The 24,007-nt window shown below is 33.9% G+C and overlaps 3 protein-coding genes across 4 annotated transcripts; all 3 read left to right on the forward strand.

Annotated features, from left to right (window-relative positions):
* The first annotated feature begins 3,108 nt into the window (after window positions 1–3,108).
* On the forward strand, window positions 3,109–6,534 carry LOC133675750 (galactinol--sucrose galactosyltransferase-like). The gene is made up of 4 exons (XM_062097226.1): window positions 3,109–4,452; window positions 5,145–5,322; window positions 5,409–5,776; window positions 5,858–6,534. The coding sequence occupies exons 1-4, from the start codon at window positions 3,217–3,219 to the stop codon at window positions 6,419–6,421; spliced, it is 2,346 nt and encodes a 781-aa protein (XP_061953210.1). The 5' UTR covers window positions 3,109–3,216; the 3' UTR covers window positions 6,422–6,534.
* Window positions 6,535–7,063: 529 nt separating this feature from the next.
* On the forward strand, window positions 7,064–11,789 carry LOC133676094 (uncharacterized). Of its 2 annotated transcripts, XM_062097665.1 has the most exons (3): window positions 7,065–7,462; window positions 8,108–8,386; window positions 10,457–11,789. In XM_062097665.1, exons 1-3 carry the CDS (start codon window positions 7,277–7,279, stop codon window positions 11,540–11,542), a joined length of 1,551 nt encoding a protein of 516 aa, XP_061953649.1. In that variant the 5' UTR covers window positions 7,065–7,276; the 3' UTR covers window positions 11,543–11,789. The 2 variants fall into 2 exon arrangements, with proteins under 2 accessions (XP_061953650.1, XP_061953649.1); XM_062097666.1 differs by lacking the exon at window positions 8,108–8,386 and having other exon boundaries at window positions 7,064–7,462.
* A 5,515-nt stretch (window positions 11,790–17,304) lies between these two features.
* On the forward strand, window positions 17,305–22,773 carry LOC133675400 (tryptophan aminotransferase-related protein 2-like). The gene is made up of 5 exons (XM_062096754.1): window positions 17,305–18,376; window positions 20,083–20,386; window positions 21,187–21,467; window positions 21,551–21,849; window positions 21,971–22,773. The coding sequence occupies exons 1-5, from the start codon at window positions 18,105–18,107 to the stop codon at window positions 22,186–22,188; spliced, it is 1,374 nt and encodes a 457-aa protein (XP_061952738.1). The 5' UTR covers window positions 17,305–18,104; the 3' UTR covers window positions 22,189–22,773.
* The last annotated feature ends 1,234 nt before the right edge of the window (window positions 22,774–24,007 follow it).

A 24,007-nucleotide genomic window follows, 5' to 3' on the forward strand; every position in this document is an offset into this window, starting at 1 on the left:
AAGGATTACCTAAACACTTTAAAACAACTTGATTTTTTATGGTGCTTCAGTGTTTATTACTTTCCATATATTTTTTTTAATTATGTTATAACAAATTCATGCTTTAGCTTAGTTAGTTAACAAGTGAGATAGGTCAAAGGTGGCGAGTTTGAACTTTGGGGAACACATATATTGTTTTAATTAGAGTTTTGAAACCAAAATGCTCGGCTCGGCTCAAGGCTCGGGTCATGGGGTTTGCCTTGGTCACTGGATTTTGACCAGGTTACCCGGATCAATTCTATTATTTTTATAAATTAAAACAACGTCGTTTTGATTAAAAAAACAAAAATATAGTTAATGGCTTACAATCGGGTTTTTTCAAGTCACACCGGGTTGTGATTTTCTCTATTTTTTCTTAAACTCGGCCCGGTTTCAACCCCAGGTTAGCCGGGTCCCGGGTCGACCTGCCCGACCGGATCGAGTTTTAAAACTATGGTTTTAATTATGACAAATTGAAAACAATAAACAAGACAAGGGGTGAATGCAGGAAAAAAAAAAGAAGAAGAGTTAGACACTCAATTTTAAAATGACAATTTATTTCGGTTGACGTTCAACATTGTATTTGTGATGTAAATCAATGTTAAATTGATTAATCTTGCAAGATAGAATTTGATTATGTCAATTTAAAAAAATTGAAACAACAAGGACCAACTTTTAAATAGGAAAAAAATTGTTGCCCTTTTGCATTTTTTGGCATGGAAAACTAAATTTTGTCCATGTAGTTTTTACTTTTTTATTTTTAGTCTCTATTTTTTATGGGTTTTGCATCTTAGTACTAAACTTTATTTCTTAAATTTTTAGTTCCTGAACTTTGAGAGTGGAGAGAATCATTGAAAAACCAGAGAGGAGATGAAAAGTAGTGTGTAACCAATCTTGATGTCGTTGATAAAAAGGAGTTATCAAGGTATTTTTTTTATAGTGGTTTTTTATGGTGTTTATTAAGTGTTTTTAGATTAAAAAAATTCATAACTCTGATTTTCCAACTACTTCTCTAAAGACTAAAATTTGGATTAACAAATGATATGTTATTTATTTTATTTAAAAATAAAAAGGATTTATCCACCGTTAGACATAAAAAAAAATATAAAAATGGTCAATCGCGCAACCTAACCTTGGAGACCTACGCGAGACAAACCTTCTTCATATTGGGCTAGGCACTTAAGCCCATCTCTTTAGCCCAAGTGCTTAATCACTTATTATGTTTTTTTTTTCAAATATAAATTTTAGATCTCAATTGAAATGTAATGTAAAAAAAATCAATTTTTTCATAGTTTCTAAATCATATTATAGGTTTTTATGGAAATAAAAACAATTTTTTTTCAATTATTATGTATCTAATATGAAAGATAAAAATAAAAAATTGCTAATGAATATTCAATGAAAATAAGATTTTTATTTAAAAAACAATACTTACTATTATAAAACATGTTTTTATTAAAATAATAAAGAGATGCATTAATGATGAAATGAAGTTTATGCGGAGAGATACATTTTCCCTACTTATTTCAAATGGTTGAAATCTTAACAAACCTTTATTTTAATTGTCATTACCTTTTATTCAAAAAACTTATTGTCAATAAAGAATTATGCCATTTTTTTATGAAGATTATGAATTTTTTATGATATTAAATGCTTTATGGATAATTAAATATTAGTTTAATATGAAAAAGATTTAAATTATTTTCTCATTAATACTATATTAGAATAAACTATATCTTTTCTTAATTTTTTATTGTAAATTTTTATATAATTGTCTGGAAATTTGTTATTCTCATATTTTTTTTCATATAATTGTGGAGAGATAATTGATTCATGAATTTTTAGTTTTTCTTTTAATTGAAGCATGCTTTAATGATCATTATAGTTTTTGCTTAAAAAACAATGCTCCTCATAAAATAAAATAATTTTTTTTAACTCAAATTATTATAAAATTTTATTTAACAAATTTTATTGCTAATAAAAAAGTTATTTCTGTTGTCAAAACAGAAAACAATACATGAATAAGAAATGATAATTTCAATAAAAAATATATTTTTTGTTGAGAATTTTATTTGTTTTCTTTCTTGTAAATATATATTTTTATTATCTTTTATATAATCAAAATAAATTCCTGAAAAAAGGTTGTTAAATTTTAGGGTGTCATTGGGATAGAGCTCTAATGAGATGTGTTTGATATTTTTTTTTAATGAAACAAAAACAAAATATGTATTTTTTTTTTGTTTTTAGTAAAATATAATTCATGCTTTAATAAAGTTATACTTTGAAAACAAACCAATCACACGTCACTAAACCTGGACTGACCCCCAAGTTTGGCTTGGCTCCAAGTTTTGTCTCTTTTGGTGGAGCCAGCCAGCATGGGAGTGTTCCTGTGATTATTGGTAGGTTGAGAGATTTTTAAGTGCCTGTCTTGTAAGGAAGTCTTTGGAACCTTCTCGTAAACCTACTAGGATTACTATATTATGACGTGTCAACGGTGCATGAAAATGAGAAAATTAATAAAGAACTCATCCACGTCAGAAACACAAGATATTTGAGAAAGAGCTGATGAATTAAAGGTAAAGAAGAGGAGTCTAACACAGGGGCCATGAGATGAGGCGGATTTACGGGCATCGAAAGCAATCTCCATTTGGGACCCACCAGTGCTGTAGAGTTAAGATGATTCGATAATGTTTTTTAAAATTATTTTTTATTTTTTTCTTGTTTTTATTAATATTTTTTAATGTTTTTAAATTATTTTGATATGTTGATATAAAAATAAAAAAATATTATTTTTAATATATTAAAAAAATATTTAAAAAAACAATTTTTTAAATAAATTTTTATACTAATCATTATTTTTTATTTGTTCAGGGAGGAATTATTCAATTTTTTTAGACTACTTTAATTAATTTTGACTTGTGCTTTGTTCTCATTTACAAAGCAAGCAATTAAGTTCTAATGGTCACCTAAAAAAGAAAAGTGTTGCATTTTGGCCCTTTCAAGCAACAGATTCTGGACTCGTCCATTGCAGACTCTAATTACTATATATATAGCACCTCTCAATGGCCGCTCAGATAACCAGCAAATACAAACACAGCTAGAAAGAAGCACTCTCTCCCCCCACTAGCCAACACACAAACCGCAAATTAAGTCTCACTCTCCATATCTTTTCTAATTAAACTTGCTAGCTTCTTTCAAATGGCTCCCAACTTAAGCAAGAATGCCCTGCAGGATGTTATGGGGCTGGTGGATGGTGAACAACCATTGTCAATAACTCTAGAAGGAAAAAACTTTCTTGCTAACGGCCATCCAGTTCTCACTGAAGTCCCTACTAACATTATAGCCACACCATCGCCATTTCTTTCTTCAAACAAGACCAAGAACCTGGTCGGCTGCATTGTGGGGTTTCATGCTCATGAACCCAAAAGCCATCATGTTGTTCCCATTGGCAAGCTCAGTGGCATAAGATTCATGAGTATATTCAGGTTCAAGGTCTGGTGGACAACCCACTGGATTGGCAATAGCGGAAAGGATGTGGAGCATGAGACACAGATAATGATCTTGGACAGAAATGACCTGCGACGCCCCTATGTCCTGCTACTTCCACTCCTTGAAGGGCCTTTCAGGGCTTCTCTTCAGCCTGGGGTTAACGACAACGTCGACATTTGTGTGGAAAGTGGGTCCACTCAAGTGTGTGGGTCCAGCTTCAGGAGTTGCTTGTACATGCATGTTGGCGATGATCCATATAGTCTTGTTAAGGAAGCCATGAAGGTGATTAGAGTCCATTTGGGCACTTTTAGGCTTCTCGAAGAGAAAACCCCACCAGGTATTGTAGATAAATTTGGTTGGTGCACCTGGGATGCATTTTATCTTACCGTACACCCCGAAGGTGTACGGGAAGGTGTTAAGGGCCTCGTGGAGGGTGGGTGCCCTCCAGGTATGGTCCTTATTGATGATGGGTGGCAGTCAATATGTCATGACGATGATCCCATTAGTGAGCAAGAAAGCATGAATCGTACGGCTGCTGGAGAGCAAATGCCATGTAGATTAGTAAAATTTGAAGAGAATTACAAGTTTAGGGACTATGAGAGTCATAAGGTCAGTAAGGTGTCCTCTGGCAGGGGCATGAGCGCGTTTATTGGAGACCTTAAAGAGGAGTTTGGGACAATAGAGCACGTGTATATTTGGCATGCTGTTTGTGGATACTGGGGTGGGGTTAGACCCGCTGTCGGTGGGAACATGCCGGAGTCTAGGGTCATTAGTCCTAAGTTGTCGCCGAGTCTGCAGATGACGATGGAAGATCTAGCGGTGGATAAGATCGTCAACAATGGAGTAGGACTGGTCCCGCCAGAGCTGGCCTACAAGATGTACGAGGGACTCCACTCTCATCTCGAATCTGCTGGGATCGATGGTGTGAAAGTTGATGTTCTTCATGTAAGTTCCTGAAAATTAATTACTACTATTGTTTTTTAGTGGCTTAATTAATTGCTTCCAATTTTAAATCTTGCTTTTTTTTTTTCATAACATAATATTAAAAGAATGTGATAAAAAACAAAACAAATATTTACATATTCCAAGGATACGAGACGTTTGGACAAGTCCTCGAGAAAGCTCTAGGTTGGTTAATTTTACCCTTGTTTTTAATGGATTACTCAAGCATTAATTATCATCAATTTATTGTTGGGTATACAACCAAAGTTTTATATTAATTAGAAGTAAGGAGGATTATGAGTATGTGAGACCTTTTGGATATAACCCAAAAACAAATCCACGAAGTGAGTGTGTTTGCCTTTTCAGCTAGCAACTAACTCCATGTCGTGTCAACCAAAATGACATTTGCAAGCAATGACTCCTTCATTTTCTTTTAGATTCTTCAGAACAGTTTCCGTTTATTCGATGAGAATATGCGTTGTTCAAAGAAGAAAGAAGAAAAAGATTTGCTCAGGGAGATAGCCTGAACACTAGCTTAGCCCAATGTTTTGTCCGTGTCGTGCGTGCTTCAAGTTTGGGCCCTGATTTAATTAGTTCCCTTTAAAACAAAAGGAATCCTGCAAATTTTTCTATCTTTTTAGTTTTGTTGATAATTTCCAGGACTTAATAATTTTGGATCGAATGGTTTCTTCCAGCTGCTAGAAATGCTATCCGAGGAATTTGGCGGTCGGGTGGCTCTTGCTGAAGCTTATTACAAGGCACTAACGGCTTCTGTGAGGAAGCATTTCAAAGGGAATGGAGTCATTGCTAGTATGGAGCACTGCAATGACTTTATGTTCCTTGGTACAGAGGCCATTGCTCTAGGACGTGTTGGTATGCCTTCAACTCCAATCTAAACATCTTACAACATAAAACTAAATCTAAATAATATTTTGATGGAATTCGTTTATGTTTTTCAGGGGATGATTTTTGGTGCACCGACCCATCAGGGGATCCGAATGGGACATACTGGCTACAGGGGTGTCACATGGTGCACTGTGCCTACAATAGCTTGTGGATGGGCAATTTTATACACCCAGATTGGGACATGTTCCAATCGACCCATCCTTGTGCTGAATTCCATGCGGCATCGAGGGCTATTTCGGGTGGACCAATTTACGTGAGTGATTCTGTTGGCAAGCACAACTTCAAGCTGCTGAAGGCCCTGGTTTTGCCTGATGGGTCCATTTTGCGCTGCCAATATTACGCACTTCCTGCTAGAGACTGCCTATTTGAAGACCCGTTACATGATGGGAAAACTATGCTCAAGATTTGGAACCTGAACAAGGTAGGGCATGGCACACCCCTTCTTTTAAGTTGTGCCTGAATTTCTACGCTTTTATTGACTTCCTTTTCGTATTTGCATCAGTATACAGGAGTTCTAGGAATCTTCAATTGCCAAGGTGGAGGATGGTGCCCCGTAGCAAGGAGAAACAAGAGTGCGAACCAGTTTTCACAAAGTGTGACCTGTTCGGCCAGTCCCAAAGATATTGAATGGAACAGTGGAAAGAGCCCAATATCTGTAAAAAGAGTAGACGTATTCGCTGTTTATATGTTCAAGGAAAAGAAAGTGAGGCTGTTGAAGTCATCAGAGAAGTTGGAGATTTCCCTTGAACCATTCAATTATGACCTGCTTACAGTTTCTCCAGTGACAGTATTACCAAGAAAATCAATTCAATTTGCTCCCATTGGACTAGTGAACATGCTTAATACTGGAGGTGCAATCCAGTCAGTAATGGTTGTTGATGATGAAAGCTTGATAAGAATCGGGGTCAAGGGAAGTGGAGAGATGAGGGTGTTTGCATCAGGAAACCCAGTGGGTTGCAAGATTGATGGGGTAGATGTTGAGTTCTGCTACCATGATCAAATGGTCACCATTCAAGTCCCGTGGCCTAGTTCTCCCAAATTGTCTGTGATGGAGTTCTTGTTTTAAGTGGAAAACATGTGTTCTTATCGATCCTGATGGATTACGAACCCTTCGCCATTGTAATGAAGCTTTCTTTTTCACTTTTTTTATTTGTAAGAACGAAGTTTGCCTGTCTGTTCTCTCTCAGTTTCAGCGGGGCTCAAAACTAGCATCTATTCAAGGTTACGAGTGCAGAACTTTATGTACACCAGTTAAAAGAAGTGTAATTAGCATAGGATGTAGCATCAGAATTATATTTATATTAATTTTTTAATATTAGCAAGAAAAATTAAATACTAAAAAATAAATTAATATATTAAAAATCAGCAACAAATTTGCCATTGATAATATGATTATTGTTAAAAAAAATTAAAAATCAGAATAATTTATTTTTTTGTTATTTTTTATTGTTTATATTATTTTTAAACTCATCAAGTTATACCTATCATATAGATTAACCCCTATATATTTTATCTTTTTTATTTTCGTATTAAACAATATATTAGCAAAGTTTTTTTAATTAAAAAATAAATTCATCCCTCGCAATATATATCATGGGCCAATAATCTTTAGAAGGCATAAATTTATAACTTAATTCGGGCTTGTATCAAATTTTCTTTATGGCCCTTGTAGCTTAATTTTTGGGGCTATTTATTTTGCTTCCACTATGACAATATCGAGGAATCGTTCCCCATTATCCTTACAGAACAGCAAATCATAAATAAAACGAAGTACAAGTGAAGAACACAACACCAACAGAAACCATGAGACTCTTGCAAGTGCAAACACAAGCTTCACTAGATTCCCATAATTCTTCTGTTCGGTAACTGGAGAATTCACTTTCTTTGTCTCTTTGATTTGACAAAAAGAAAATAGAAAACGATGGATACTTCAAGGTACATGGATAAGCAAATCACCCAACTTTCCAAATCCCAGCCCTTCAATTTCTTGGACGATGATGATGAACAAGAAGAAGAGGAAGAAAATGGAGATCATGGCTTCGAATTCAGCACTTTTCGCTCTCTTTCAAAATCCCACAACAAAGTTCTTGATGGAACCAACCTCAGGGTATCGTTTCTCTCTTTGTATCATTAGTTGTTACTATATTTGTTTTGTTTGGCTGCAGGGAATTGGGATAGGACTTTGTATTGAAATTATGAGATATAACATGATTATACATGTCGGGAGAGTTACAAAATATATGATTTATATTATTCTATGAGACTTGCACAAACTTACGCCTATTAATTAATTTTAATTAGAAAAAAAAAATGAGGCGGTGAGATTCTCATGATTTGATCATTAAGCTCTTATACCATATCAAAAAACCATCCAAATAAAAAAACTTAAAGCTAGCGGGTTCCCAAATTCTATAACAATACAAAGACCCTTAATTGGTTTGTGTATGTCTTGTTGAACATTTGATGAATGTATGCCCCCAGTTGAATTGGTATTTTGGGTTTAGCTGAATATAGCTTAGTTTGTTCTAGTATTACACTACCTGTCCAAATTATTAGCTGGGCTGTGCAATGTTTATGGGAAGAAAACTGATGGTTTTGTGATTAAGCAATTAGTTTTTGTTGGTTCAATGGTACAAGTCTGACTTCCTATATTTTTTAGGAGATAATTTCCTGAAATATGTTCCTCTAGTGCAATTTATGCTGAATTGCTAATCTCAGATGGTTTCATTGCTGTTTGGGTTATAACCTACAGGGTTGGAGCTCAATGGATTGCATTGATTCTGCAAAATTCTCCACTGAGAAAGTTGGGATTTTCAGCAATGCAGCATTGATTTTTGAGATTGATGTAAAGATGAAGGAGCATGCTGACATATTGCTACACTCTGTGGAGTGTCTCAGCACTCGAGTGTCTCAATTGGAAAGTAGAACACGCCGAATAGAAAATGTTGTTGATGATTTAAAGGAATCAATGGATTTTAATCAAGGGAAAACTGATGGAAAGCTAAGGGAAATAAAGAATATTCTTGTGGAGGTACTTTTAACTTCTTAAAAGTTTTAATTTACTTTGATGTTCATCCTCAAGGCATGATATTATACTTTAGGTTAAAATTAAATGAGATTGGGAGGCTTGGTAGGGGCATGAAAATGAAAAACAAAACAACTTTTATAGGCTTAAGAGTTGGGACAAATAGGTGGCTTCCAAACAAATTTTCCTATGAAAGCTTCAGTTATGATATTAGACACCTTAAAGTCATGGGTACACAAACTTATCTTTTATCAAGTCCTCATTAATACTGTTGGAAATTCAAATGCATTAAACTTACTAAATGCAGTACTTGGTCTTAAAATTTTTGCTGCTTGAGGTTCATAAAGCAATGGTAGGAAGGATTTGGATGAATGAGTCCTTTCTTTGCATTTAATTATGTCTTGGGCTTGATTAGGTACTTGGTATTTTTCTGCAAAAACGTTTATTTGTAATTTGGTTGGTAGGAGTGGAAGAGTTTTACTTCGTCAGGGTTGTATGGGAATTGGTCATTCCTTTCAACTCTTTTGTTCTGCAGTTTCTTGGTTTTCCCTTTTGTTAATCCTAGCTATTACTGCAAGTTTTTGATGTACCTTGACCTTTCTCTTACTTAGATGTGCATTGTTATTCTTATTTGATCTGTTGGACTCCCAGCTCAACTAAATGTCCATCTTTCACGTTTAAGCACAGATCATCTGTCTATTGTCAAGACTTGTAGTTGTGTGTAGTTCTTCCTTGATTCGTTAAGGTTTGTAACACAACTTCCTTAGAATTTGCAGTCTCAAACTAACTTTTCTGTTGACTTATGATTGTATTGGGATTTGTTTTGCTCTGTTTTTGGGTCAGTTTTTCTATCTTGTTGCAGATACTTGCCATGTAGAAGCATCACAGATCCAAAAGATAACCATTGTGTAGGATTCCACTTGTGTAGGCCTTTTTAACTTTGGTAGATGTAGCACATATGTGGTCCTTCTGCCTGAAGAGATGGAAAATATACTTTGGTGAGGGTTGAATCAGTCATTCATTTTTATCTCATAAATTAACAAACAGTTGGCAATTGATTCTCTGATTCCTTTCCAGCAAAATATGTTGTTCATTATTCTTCCAAGGGAGAGGGAAGTTACCTCTGAAGTTACTCATGCTTGTCAATATTATTTACAATTTTACTCTATATCTCTCTGCCGAAAGATGGTTATAGCAGAGAGAAGTCCCTAGAAACAATGAAGAAATACTGATAATTCCTTTGAGGGAGACCTCTGATCAACATTTACCCATGGGAGAGATTGTTCTCGCCATCTTTTGCTGTACAAAATGCATTATTGCAATACAGATCATTGGTAGCATTGTGAAATCAACATGTGTCCCTGTTGAACAATGTGATCTTTGTTGGATCCGGGTCTTCAATGTTAGAAGATCGGAGCAGTACCCAAATACTTTAAATCAATTTGAATAAAATTAATGTAGAGTTCTTCAAGTAAATGAATTTTTATTAAATAAAAATTGCTACATTCAAAGAGTAGAAATGAGTCCTTGAAGAAAAATAATTAAGTCATAAATATTATGGCAGATATTTGACTTTCCTTCTCGCTTACTCCTTTTTTGTTTTGAAGTCAATGGAATGCTATTCAAATAATACTTTAATATACAGTATTTGTGGTTCTAGAATTAAAATCTTAATTTCATGTACTTTCAGGATCTATCAATCAGATTAGTTTTCCTTGTGCTGAGTTGTGTGCAGATACGATGCCACTGTATCCACTTGTCCACCATCTGAATCTTAGCTTGGGGCAATACTCATGGGGTCATTGAAATTTGCATTGCATGTTCTCACTTTGTACGCGTGTCTCTCTTTTCTGTGTGTGCGGATTATATATCTTGCCTTTGATGTAAACTAAATTTGGCAATTTGTGGTGGCTGAGACCATATGTATTTTCATGTCAGGCATGTATTTTTCTTCAAATGTTTCACTCCTGACGAGTGATAAAACTTTGAATTTTTGGTGAAGACAGTGGTGGGTTGTGTTTGGCAGGCACTGATGGATGCATGTGTAATGCTTTTTAACATGGTGACTTCTTGCAGGTTCAGGGTGGTGTCCAAGATTTGAGAGATAAACAAGACATAGCAGAGGCTCAGCTGCGGCTGGCAAAGCTTCAAATGTCCAAAAATAACCAGCAAGTGGAAAAACTAAATGCTACTGTTAAAGCAGGTTTGAGTCAAGAAGCACTGTCATCAGTCTCTCAGCAATCCCACCAGCTGCTTCCCATTCCAGGTGCTTCTCCACAACTTCTTGCTCCCTCTTCTAGTGTTACAAACCTACCTCCTCAGATTCATCCTCCAGCAACATCTGTAGCAACAGCATCACAGCTTTCCACCCACCTGCTCCAGAACCAGACTGCTATCTCCTCTGTTCCACAGCAAGAACCTCACAATCCAGCGCTAGTTCCTACTCCAGAAAGAACATATCAGCAATACCAGGTTCCTCTAGCTCAGCAGTCGCAATTAATACCCTATAATCACCAACCTTATCAACCAATGCCTCATGTTCCCCAAAACTTGCAGTTACCCCAACTGCCTCAAGTGCACCCAGCTTCCACCATGGTTAATCCTCAAGTCCCAAGCCATCATTCTGAAGAAGTTCCTTACACACCTTCTCATAGCATCTTTCAGCCACCTGGCAGGTCTCCACCTCTCCAACAGTATAATGCGGGTTCTACTCAGCAGATCTATCCTCAACTTTCAAACAGGAATTATGTAGAGTCTAATTATGCAAATTTGCTACCACAAGGACTGCCACTACACGGGAAAACAAATATTGCGGACTCCTATTGTTACGGTGCTTCTCCAAGAAACTATGGCAATTCATCTATAAAACCATCGCAGCCCTTTCCATCTCCTACAGTCCTGGGCGGTGAAAGCAATTACACACAATTGCCCACTGCCCGTATACTACCACGTGCTATCCCAACTGCCTCTAATGTGGATGCTGGATCAGGATCAGGTTCTGGTGGGAGTGGAAACAGGCGACCAGTTGATGATGTTATTGACAATGTTGCTGCAATGGGATTTCATAGAGACTTGGTGAGAGAAACAGTGATCAAATTGATGGAGAATGGGCAGTCAGTTGACTTGAATGCAGTGCTGGATAAACTGATGAACAATGGGTAACCTGGCCCCAATATGGTGGGTTCATACATTGAAGTTATATGTTGTTTTCAGATGATTGGTTTGATTTATATGTTATAGCGTAATGCCCTAGCCGTTTGTGTATATGCTTCCTTGAGTGATGGGTTTTTACACAATTTCATATTTTCGTATAACTTGCTATGTAAATTAATGATGTAATTTGTAAATGGCTTTGACACCTGGTTCTGTTTTTTGCAAATGGAAAAGGTGACTTAAGTTGCTTTGTAAATCTGGTACTTTAAATGTTACTGATATGTTCTGTTGTTTGTGGATGCAATACTGTCTTCCATGCCTGGACTATGCGCATGCTGCTGCTGTGTTCTGGAATGTGTCATCTTAGTTTTCCTGAAACTCTGGTCTCTTCTACTAAAATATTTACTTTCCTTCCTGTTGTTTCTGAGCCATATGCATGCTTGATTATCAAAATCACGTCAGCCCTTTTCTTCCCCCTTGGTCAACAATTTCTCTTTCTTATTGAGCCACGGTAGTCGCAGAATTGAAGTATATGGAAGTATGTGCTGGCTGTATTCGTCTCTCGTTCGAATGTCAACAAATTTAGAATGCTTCTTTAATGACAAATGACCGAATCATGTGGTGTTCTTGAGGTGTAAAGTTCTCTCCACCAAAGGCATGCAATGATGCATGCTAGGCAAGAATGGGAAAAACGTGATTAGAGAATGAGTCGTCCTCGGAAAAAGTGGAGGAATAATACCGCTCTTTGGGCACCATGTTTCCTATTTAACGATCTGCTGTACAAATTATCTGAAAAGTTTGTCTTGAAACTGCGCAAGATTCGTGGGATTAGTGATTGTAATGGACTATGGAGCTTCGTTTCTATAGGCCACTCTTATGCATTAAGATTATGAGGCCCCCTTGGTGAAAAACTTCAAAGAAGGTAGCTGCCTTGAGGTTCTTAACTGATTTTCTCACAGTTCAGCTGTGTCAAGGCTTTGATTCACTAGTAATTTGTGGAAGACAACGATTTCCAGGCTCGAATTCTCCACTTCCAAGCTATATTGGTTTGAACAAAACAGGAATAATACCACTAGTAAAAACAGTATTTTCCGCATGTCACTGATGATGTTTGCTTAGGCAATAAATTGGGGTAGTTCACTATCACGAAGACGAGTTGAAAAAGAAAGAAAACAAAGCCCTTGATGAATTGCGTTTGGCCCTTTTCCCTTCTTGACTAAAAGGGTCTAATCATCCAAATTCAACTCGAGATTTTTTAACATTGTTTTGTAAGCACACGATAAACCTTCGATCTGATTGGTTAACAGGCATTGATTTGTACAACATTCTGACAAATTATTAATAGCCGAAACCTACTGTTGGTTGTCTGTGTGCGTCTAGTTCTTCCACTGAAAACGAACGTGTGTTCCAAATGCAATTTTAGCAGGAGTTAAAATGTGAAACTATGGTCTAACTCATAGCTGGCCTACTGAATTTATCATCACCAGGTAGGGGACAAAATGTCAACCTCAATTGAGAAGGGCAATCTCCATAAATGAGTGCAGCATACAAGGCACGAATTCTTGCGTTCATCCTAGGAGGAGGACCATTTTTTTTCTTTTTTCCTCGCCATAAATCCTATACAAGAGATTGCCATGACTTGGCTCTCAAAAAATACAGTATCTGGTCCCGAGTCTTGACTGCCCCAGCAAGCTGCTCTTGTTTTTCCAGTTGCCTGATTCTGTGGACCCTAAATAAACTAGAGATCCAGCCTCTTTTCATACATTAAGAATTCAGTTATTTGATTCCTTTCATCTTTATTTCGTCGCGGTGGATTTGGAGAAAGAAACAGCACATGGACGGGGCTTCCAGTCCCACCATCACTGACTGTCGTGCTGTGCTATTGAGCTCTACACGAGAACTCATTGACTCTAGTGAAGAATAACAAAAAGGGGCGTGGAATTATTGCAATGCTAGCTAAGGAAGTTCGTGGATTCTTTGTTTATATTAGGTTAATTGGAGTCAACTTTTGAACCCATTTGCCATGGAATCATTTGCCCTCGTGTTATACCTTCTTTGGCAGGCACAAAAATATTATAATACACATCCACATTAAATAAATATATTATATTCACAATATAAAAATTATATTTTTTAAATGTGAGATAATAATTCTTTTTTAATATTTTAACTTAAAGGTAAAAGATAATATCTTTTTAATATAGAATAATTTTTTTAAATAATTTTTTAAATTTTATTGTTTATAATATATATAGTTTAAATTTATATAAATTATTTCTTAATTTTTTTTTATAAAAAATATTAAAATCTCAAATATATTTTTTAAAAGATTTTACAAGCTAACTTGGAAACCAAGACTCAGCTCCTCAGCTGAGTTAACCCTAATCCAAATTTAATAATTATAATTGCAAGACTTAAATGTCTTGAATATAACCCAAATTTTATTATTTAATACAATAAACTCAATCTAAGCTATTATATTTAATATGGAAGCCCAATAATGTTTAGAATAAAAAACACTTATAATAATACTAAAAGACAAATTACATGTGAATAGAAGTATTAAAGTGAATATCTTTTCATTGAATAAGTGTAAAAAAAAAATATCGAACAATATATAAAGTTGAGATATGAACATAAACTTTAATAATAGTAAGTTTATTAAATAAAATTCAGTCTCACCTATCTAATAAAATAACATAAAATAAAAATTGTACGAAGCTAGTTGTTGGAACATTTATCATAGTCATTTATTTTCAACTGATTTTGACAACAATAACATTATAAATTTAAAAAAAATTATTTTCCATTTAGTTGTATCTCAACTAGAATTAGTGTCCCTCCTCTCTTCAAGAAGTCTTTCTTTTGAGCATCTATCTTTTACGAAACCTCTATTTCACAGACTAGAAGAAAATAAGAACAGACAATTAAATAGAAAAAAAATAAAAACAATAATTTCTTCATTAATTTACATGATTATTTTTTTGAATTATGAGTAATATAGTGGGAGTTTAGACAAATATTTGAGATAACATATATAATCTTTTTATTATAGTCAAATATAAGTTTTATTCCAAAAAATAAAAGTTTTGTTACAATATATGTCAAATAATCATTTCAACCCAATAGCTTAAACTATATTATTCTTTAACATATCCCCTCAAGTAAAAGTTCTTTGGGTTTGAAACTTGAATAAACCCACATTATCTTATACTTAATTTTCATCAAATAATAGAATTAGTGAGATTCGAACTCATGAACGTTTTATCATCAAGGTTCTGATACCTTATAAAAAAATATTTTCAATCTAATAATTTAAGCTGTTAGATGAGGTCCAAGATATAATTTATATTATTCTTTAACAATATATAGATATAGTTCCTTAAGGCAATAATAGTATCACTTTGATTCAATTATACAATAAAATACTTCATTTTAATAATTTGAAATAAACGTATGAGATAATACATACAAATATTGTGATTATTATCTAAACGACAAATTAATAAAACCGATGAAGTACCAATAAGTCTATAATACATCCAAAATGTTCATTACATTATATTTCCAAAAATATCTATTTATGTAATAAACATATTTTTTAGGTTATTATAGTTCGTTAAGATAGTGATATGATTATTTGTGCTGTAGTTTTATTTTTTTTTTAAGGTTGATCGACTATGTCTTTTTATATAAACATTTAATACTGTATAAATATTAACATTTAATTGTAATTTCTTGAAAGAAAAATAAATAATAAATAAAAAAATAGATTTCTGGAGTCAAATGGGTACAATTTTAACTATAAAGGAAATTAAATGAAAAGAAAGCATTAAATTGTAGAAAAGAAAGATTAAGAAAGGATAAAATTTAAAATAAGAAACAAATGGGGGTTAAAGTGCAAATACATTGAATTTTAACTATAAAACACCACTTTTTATTAAGGGGTGTTTAAGAGTATTGTAGTTGTTGTTTTTCAAAATGTTTTTTTTCTCAGAAATACATCAAAATAATATATATTTTTTATTTTTAAAAATAATTTTTAATATCAACACATTAAAACAATCTAAAAACACATAAAAATTAATTTGAAGAAAATAAAAAAAATAAAAAAAGTTTAAATTTTTTAAAAGTATTTTTAAAACGTAAAAATAACCCTATATAGGTGTTCGAAGATTTTTCTACTAGAATAGAGGGATTAAGGTTCTTCTTGAAACTTTTTCAAATTTCTTGGTAATTCCTTAGAAAATCACATGAGAAAGGTTGACTTAAGATGATAAATAAAGCTCATTATTGATTTAAAAATGAAATTGAGTGGTTTAAGAAATTCTAGAGACATAAGAGTGGGAACAAGGGTATAAATTCTAAAGTTTTGCTAGTTAATGATTGTATTTAAAGAAGAAATTATGTTTTTTATATATATAATTTATGTCAACTTTTCTTTTACTCGTGACAAATTAATTTTGTTAAATACAATAATGTAGAATGTTTAGTGATGTTGATGAGATGCAATCCATATGAATTGGATTAATGAGTGAACTTGTATTTAATATATATAAACTTACCATGGTTTTCATTAATTAATTATGACTTAGTATGAAGTAAGGAATTGATTTAAAAAATACTAAGGACCATTATTATATTATTGCCAATATAATTGTTAAATACAACAAAACATTTTGTAACCAATAATAATAATAGATTGTTAATGGTTATAATTCGTAAAAATAATAATATGATTAGTTGATTACTACTATTTCATTTTGTCAGTGAAAATGATTGTAATTAGATGAATATTGAGGATAGTACAAGTATTAAAATGTATTAAAATAATTTTTTTAAAAAAAATTATTTTTGAGATCAGCACATTAAAACGATTTAAAACATATAAAAATTAAATCTTTAACTAAAAAAATTTATATTTTTTTGGAAATGCAAGGTGGCATCGTGTTTCCAAACGTTATTTAATCAAACAAAAAATAGTTGTTAATTTGAAGCATTTAGTAGGTGACCAAATGGTAATAACTTGAGACCAAGAGGTTTTGCTCTCCTTATAATTTCAGGTTCGAGTCTTGTAGTTGCTAATATGATGATCATTGGAGGTTTATATGGTCGTTAACTTTAAAGCTCGTGAAATTAGTCGAGATACACATAAATTAACCTAAATATCCACATTAATAAAAAAAATAATTGTTAATTTGTATTGTTTCATAAGGAGTTTACATGACAATAATATAAAATAATACAAACTTAATGTTACATGCTCGCAATGATCTTGAGTCATTTTAAGCCATTATATAACGATTATATTTGGATATTTTTTCTTTAATATTTAAAAACCAAGATAAATTCGTATATAATCTTTATATTTAGTTAAATATGATAGTTAAACATATCCACATGTCGAATATATATGTTGTCAAGATCAAACGTTATAAGGTACGTAGTAATTCTCAAAGTTAAGGTGAATCGATTCTATTTTATATGCTTATTTAAGATTGTTTAAATATTATTGTCATATTACAGCAACTATGATTGTTAATGAATACATATTGGAACCCTAATATATCCAAGAAGTTTTCTTTTACATTTTTTACAAAATAATATAAATTAACAATTAATTTATATTTGGTTTAAAACAATACATCAATTTTCATTAGAACAATGGAATTTCTTTATGCTTTACTTTAGTATTTCTTAAGTAACATTAATACTAGGAAAAAAAAAAGGAACAGTGAATCTATACTGTAATGAAAGTGGTCTATATTAATGTTTTTTCGAGATCTGCCATAAGAAAATAGGAGTGGGATTTCTTGATACCTGAGAAAAAAAATCTTCTTGTTGGAGCTCTTTTCAAGGGGAATCCTACGGTTTCTGAGACCCTCTCAGAGTCTCAGTGCATGAGAGCACTCATCCCCACGGGCCACAGAACACTACTGGGTTCTTTTCGTTCTTTCACTTTCTTTCTCTTCTGTCCAAAATCAAGAAAAAACAGCGCTTCTTTTTAAAATCTTGAAAAGCAGGTGGTGGTCGATTAATCATTTTGTTTCCTTTTTAGTATTGATTTTACTTGCTCGTTTCAAGTTCATGTTTAAGTAACTTGAAGATTTCTATGCTAATTCTTTGACATCTTAGAGCCCTTTTTATTTCAAAACTCACAGATTTGATGCTGGAAAAGGCTCTAGAAACCCTTGATTCTTCTTCTCTGGATACCAGTTTCATAAGGGTTTTTAGAGTCCTGCCAAAGGTGTCCAAACTGTCTTTCAAAATCTTCCTAAATAGTCGTCACCGATAATTACTAGCTTTACCAGGATTACTTCACTAATGATTCCTGTGTTTATCTTAAGATTTTAAATTTTAAAGTCTATATTTTGTAACTGCTTGTTTTCCATCATCCATATGTCAATCAAGGCTCTCGTATTTTTCTCTGAGTTTTGCGACATCAGCAACCTCTTTGGGTTCTCCATTGCTGACATCAACTGAAAGAGTTCTCTTCTTTAGCAACAACAGGCTCTGTTTTCTTCAAATCTTCTGTTTTCTCGAGTTCTGTTTTCTCAAATTTGTGAGAGAAATGGCGAGGCTTTTCAGTGTTTTCTCATTAAGGAACTTACTGGTGCTGTCTCTAGCTCTTAACGTGAGCTTGATTTTGAGAGTGCTGTATGAGAAAGAGTCTGGAGTCATTAGCGGTCTCTCTCTGGACAACAGGAGAGAGGCATTGAGGACTGATAGTATGCCTAGTGAGGCACATGCTACCCAGAGGGAACATCTGTCTATGCGCTCTTCTTCTTCGTCTTCTTCTACAGTGGATAGCAATGGCAGGGACAGAGTAATCAATCTTGATCAGTAAGTGCTGCAGTTGTTTTCTTTTCTTTTCGTCTCTTTCTTGAAGTGTCATTTACACCTATTTTGTTGCATAAACAGAACAAAACAAGTTGAGTGCACCTCACCGTTAAAAATTGTTTACTAAGGTGTGCCTAAGTAACTCAATTATTCTGGTATAAGTTAAGCTTCAAGTCTGAATGTTTTTATTTATATGCTGACCTCCCTCCAAATCTGTGGTTGAATTGCATCCCTCAGGCAAGGTCCACCATTAACTTTTTTCTACAATTGTTGATGGACTTTTATTGGTATTCTGATCTGGAGGGGTAAAACTGAAAACTTGCAGCAGGGGTAGGTTTTTCTTTTCAGTTTAGATGCTGACTCCTTACTGGGATTCCTCTCCTTATTTGCGGTAGGAGCAGAACCACAAGCTATGCTAGGTGTGGTAAATAAAGTAAATGATGGTGTAATCTGCCAAAAAGGACAGGTCCTTTTCTCTTCTGTTTTTTACTTAGATTCCTTATGGTGCGTGTTAGACAATTGGGGTGACTTTTTCGCATTTCGTGACTGTTTTTTTTTGTTGTCATCTTTCTGTTCCCAAGTTGAAGGGTGAATCTGTAAGCGCAATAATGGTTTTTGTCAAAATCACACCTGTAAAATCCTCCTCCTAACATTCAAGAAAAACTAAAAACTTGAAAATTATTAAAATTAAAGTAGTTAATTTTACTATCAAGTTTAAATTATGTCGTGTCAAATTTGACAACCTTATAGCAACATGGCTGGTGGTGTCTATTGATTTTTTTTTTATATATATATATATATATATATGGGGTGTTCGGCCAGTTTATATATATCTTAATTAGTTTTACGAGTCCTAAAGTTAACGATTATGTAAGTGTCTAGTAGCTATCATATGGGCAAGTTCTATTAAGCTTTTTTTATGTGTCTTGGTTATGGTCTCGTGGACTTGACTCAGGCTTTATAAATAAATAAATAAATAAATAAAAGGGATTGCCGTTGTTATTCTTTCTTATAGCTATGCACAAATCGGAAAAACTCAAGGTGCATGTTAGCACAACGCATCATAGGGGCCTGGAAGTAGATTCATTTATGTGATGTTTGTGCACAGTGCACAGGCAGCTTTCCTTTTGCATTTGGGGAGATCTGAGGAATATAGTGTGTGCATGTGTGAGGCTCTGGCCCCTCTGGGGAGGTGTGCATCTGAGAACTTCGGCCGCCTGTATTTTGCATCAGCTTTTAAGGTCTTCTTTTAGGCCATGTCGAAAAGCGGACTTTTCTGTATCTGCCACTGTGGATCCTTTGTATATATGTACCATTCATAACCGGATCTTTACCTAGGGCATCACAAAGATATGATGTTAGCCATGCAATCTACATTATCTAATCATTGATTTCCTCGTAGAGAGGGACCTACAAGTTCTGCCCTCTCCATACCAAACCCAACCAATCTGGAATCCCACTGTAGACTTGTAGTGTTCTGTTTAGAAATATGTGAGGTTCTTCGAGCAGTTGAGATAATTATCTGGTCATTGCTGGTGATGGATTTTGAAGGTGGGATTTGGATGGTTACAGAATAACTAAATAGATTTGGAAATTCCATGGAATAATTTAATATCTTCAAATTATTGCTGTATTAAATATGTTCTTATGCTGATATAATGATCTGCATGACATATAAGGTGCTAATTTTATATAGTTGCTTAATGTAGTGGCGATCCGACAATGTATGAGAGATATTGGCAACAGACGGGTGACAAATCCACCATTTTGATTCATGGTTGGCAATCAATGAGCTACTTCTCTGATGCTGGGAGCCTGTGCTGGTTTTTAGAGCCAGAGTTTGCCAAAGAGATAATTAGACTACACAAAGTAGTTGGCAATGCAGTCACCGAGGACCGCTACATTGTTGTCGGGACGGGTTCGACACAGCTTTATCAAGCTGTATTATATGCACTCTCCCCCCTAGATGCAGTGGAACCCCTTAGTGTTGTATCTGCAGCTCCTTACTACTCTGTGAGTGTTAATACTTCTCGTGTATTGTTTGATTTAGCTTTCTGATATGTAGTTTGTCATTTTCCAAAATTCTATTATTTTAATGTAATATCTCAACATGGTGGGTGCTTTTATTTTCTGATGCGTAGTTTCAGCTCTATTTTTTGGTGTTCTTCACCTCTGCTTCTTTTTGATTAAAACGTCAAGCTTTCATATCCTGCGTTGCTAGTTTCACACAAATATGCATGTGCTGAGTTTTATGGAACAAGTCAGCTTTTAAATGGTTAATCAAATGTTCCTTTTAGTTTCAAATCTGTGCATGAATTCTGAAGTCGATGACCTTCAACTAGGCGCCGCATGTATTCAATGCAGCATCATAATCTTCATATGCTTTGATGAGTTGTATCTGGTGCACATCGTGCCATGTTCTATTGAAGATTGTATCATAGGTTGTAAAACAATGAATAATCATAATTGAAACTGAGTTGCTTATAATTGTCAAGATACGTCTTCCATGCACAATTTCCCCCCAAAAAATTTCAGCTCAATGCAGCAGAACCTCCGTCTCTCCATCCTACTATAGCTATTATTTAACCATTTTCTTTTTAATCCCTTTGTTCTTTATGCAAGGACTTCATTGAATTCCAAAGTAGAAGGTTCTTCATTTGATATAAAAACAAATTTCTGTCTTCCATTTTTTTGATTCTTTAATTGTGAAGAAATTTAGCAAGAATTAATTGTCTGCTAACAACAATTTTAGTATCCAACCTTTGATGGTTATTATGCGTTAGTCTAACTTTCATCTTGATATTTTGTTACAGTCTTATCCATTAATCACTGACTGCCTGAAGTCAGGGCTTTATAAATGGGCTGGTGATGCACAGAGTTTCAATAAAGAAGGACCGTATATTGAACTCGTTACCTCCCCTAACAATCCAGATGGGTATGTCAGGCAGTCTGTTGTCAACAAAAGTGGGGGCATCTTGGTTCATGATCTTGCATATTATTGGCCGCAATACTCGCCAATAGCTGCCGCCGCTGATCATGACATTATGCTCTTCACTGTGTCGAAAAGCACAGGACATGCTGGGATGCGCATTGGGTAAGCTTAACTTAGATACGGACAAACATTGTAACTAGATGATTAAGCACGTATTTCAAATTCTTTTCTTCAACTTCCTTCAGATGGGCTCTTGTCAAGGATGAAGAAGTAGCCAAAAAGATGGTGAAATACGTAGAGCTCAACACAATCGGCGTGTCAAAGGATTCGCAGCTTCGAGCAGCTAAAGTGCTGCAAGTAGTGGCTGATGGCTGCAAATATCCTACCAGCAAAGAAGGGTCCCTCTTTGACTTTGCTGCCCACCTCATGGAAGAGAGGTGGAAGTTATTAAGGGCCGCAGTCAGGCAAAGTGGTCTCTTCACTTTGCCAGAGTTTCCCCCTGGATCGTGCAGGTTTCTCAACATCTCCTTCGCTCCTCGACCAGGTAAACATGGCTTATATTTTAGATCGTTCATAATTACATCAATTACACTATTCATGAATTTTTCTTTTCTTCTGCGAAAATGAGTTTTACACTTGCATTATATGCATGGTCTTCGGCACAGCTTTTGCATGGTTGAAGTGCGAAGCCCCTATAGAAGACTGCGAAGCCTTTCTCCGATCTAACAACATCTTAACAAGAAGCGGTATACATTTTGGCGTTGGACCACAATATGTTAGGATAAGCATGCTAGATCGAGACGAAAACTATGATATGTTTGTAGAGAGATTGTCCACCATCCACCCGCGACAATCCATGCAGGCAGATGAGACGGCGGAATAGCGTAGGCAAATAAAAAACACCACGGAAACAAAACGTTTGGTAAAATGAAAAATGCTATTTACTGTGTACGGGACCCATCACAATTAACGTTTCAAACACGGATTCGTCGAAAGCAATATCCATCTGCTTCTCCCTTCCTGCCGCATCTACCGCATCTGTGCATGCGCGCTCTGCGCAGTAAAAGTGTAATTAAAATTGTGAGCAGGGGAAGAAAGGCTCACCTGGTGCTGAAGACCGGAGATGAAGATGATTGTGATGATCTGGCCAGACTATGTCCTATCCTATTTTCCGTTTATCTCCTGTCCTTTTCATGCTCTCTAGGTCCTCTCAATCTCTCTCCAATCTTGTTCTACTTTTTCCTTGCTCCTTTTCTTTTTGTTTTTTTTTTCTGTTTTTTCTCCAGTATTTTTGTGTTTGTGTATTAGTTTTGAGAAAAGTGACAGTGTCAAGTGAATTAATTTATGTGGCACTTGAACAGTGCCAGGTGAATTAATTTATTGGCACTTGAACAATGCCAGCTGAATTTTCATTTGGCATTGTTCATTAAATCGTGTCCGACCCAGTAAATTTTTTTTATTTTTTTAATTGTATTTTACTTGAAAAATTAGTGTTTAATAGTATTCAATAACACTATATAAATTAAAAGTAGATCACATGATGACGTAGCATTTATATAATTTGACTGCAATTCTAATTTTGTTTCTGATGATATTTTACCTGATTTTGTTGCACGCTTAAAAAACTATGAAAACTGTAGTTCTTATCGGATGAATTTCATACGTGATAAAATTGTAAATAAGTTAATGGAACAATAAAAAATATTTGATATAAAATATTATTTATTTAATGATGTAATAGTGGTAGTTAAATCTACAATATTTAAGTTAAAAAACTAGAGTCAATATCGGTTAAACTGACAAATTTGTGACCCGGGTAATGAGACTGAAATAATTTAATAGAAAGTAAATAAAAAAAATCACAACTTAATTCCCAATCAATTAAATGTTGAAGGTTAAGATTGAAAAGATAACAACTATTTTTTTATATAAAAAAACCCAAAAAAAAGAGAGGAGAAGAAAAAGTAATGTTATGAGATTATAATAATTCTGTAAAAAACAAATCAAAATAAATCATGAATGTCAATTCTTAAAAAACATAAAGTTAAAGGATAAAATTAAAGAAAAATAAATAAAAAAAATAATTTAAGCCAACCCGAATTAACCTATGACCTGGGTAATGTGATAAGAACAACCCTATAAAAAGTAAATAAAAAAAATACGAAGCTTAACTTTCAAATATTGAAAGTTGAAATTGAGAAGGAAAAAAAAACTAAATCTACGAGATTGGTATTTAATCCAACATAAAAAATTTAAAAAAATTATGAGGTATATTTTTCAAAATAATCTAATGTTAAAGAATAAAATTAAAAAAACACTAAATAAAAAAAATTATGTTGTTGAAGGGTGAAACTTAAAAAAACTAAAAAAAAAACCACAAAATACTACTCTAGTGAATAATATTTTGTGAATGTTGCTATAATAAATTTGTCACACATTTTTACATTTTGTTAACTAGCTTTTTGTTAATTAGCCAATCAAATGTTCAAGGATGAAATTAAAAAAAGATTATAATTACACAAAAGAATCTCATATATAAAAAAAAATTTAGAGAATAATATAAATCAGATTTTAGAGTTTCACCTAATAATTTTTTGGATTGAAATGATTTTTTAACATGATATTAGAGTCTTATTGATAAAACGGTAATAAATTTTATTTTTACCATTCTATTTGATAAAATTAAACATAAAGTAATGGCA

This window comes from Populus nigra, chromosome 16 (assembly GCF_951802175.1).
Source record: "Populus nigra chromosome 16, ddPopNigr1.1, whole genome shotgun sequence".
NCBI lineage: Eukaryota > Viridiplantae > Streptophyta > Magnoliopsida > Malpighiales > Salicaceae > Populus > Populus nigra.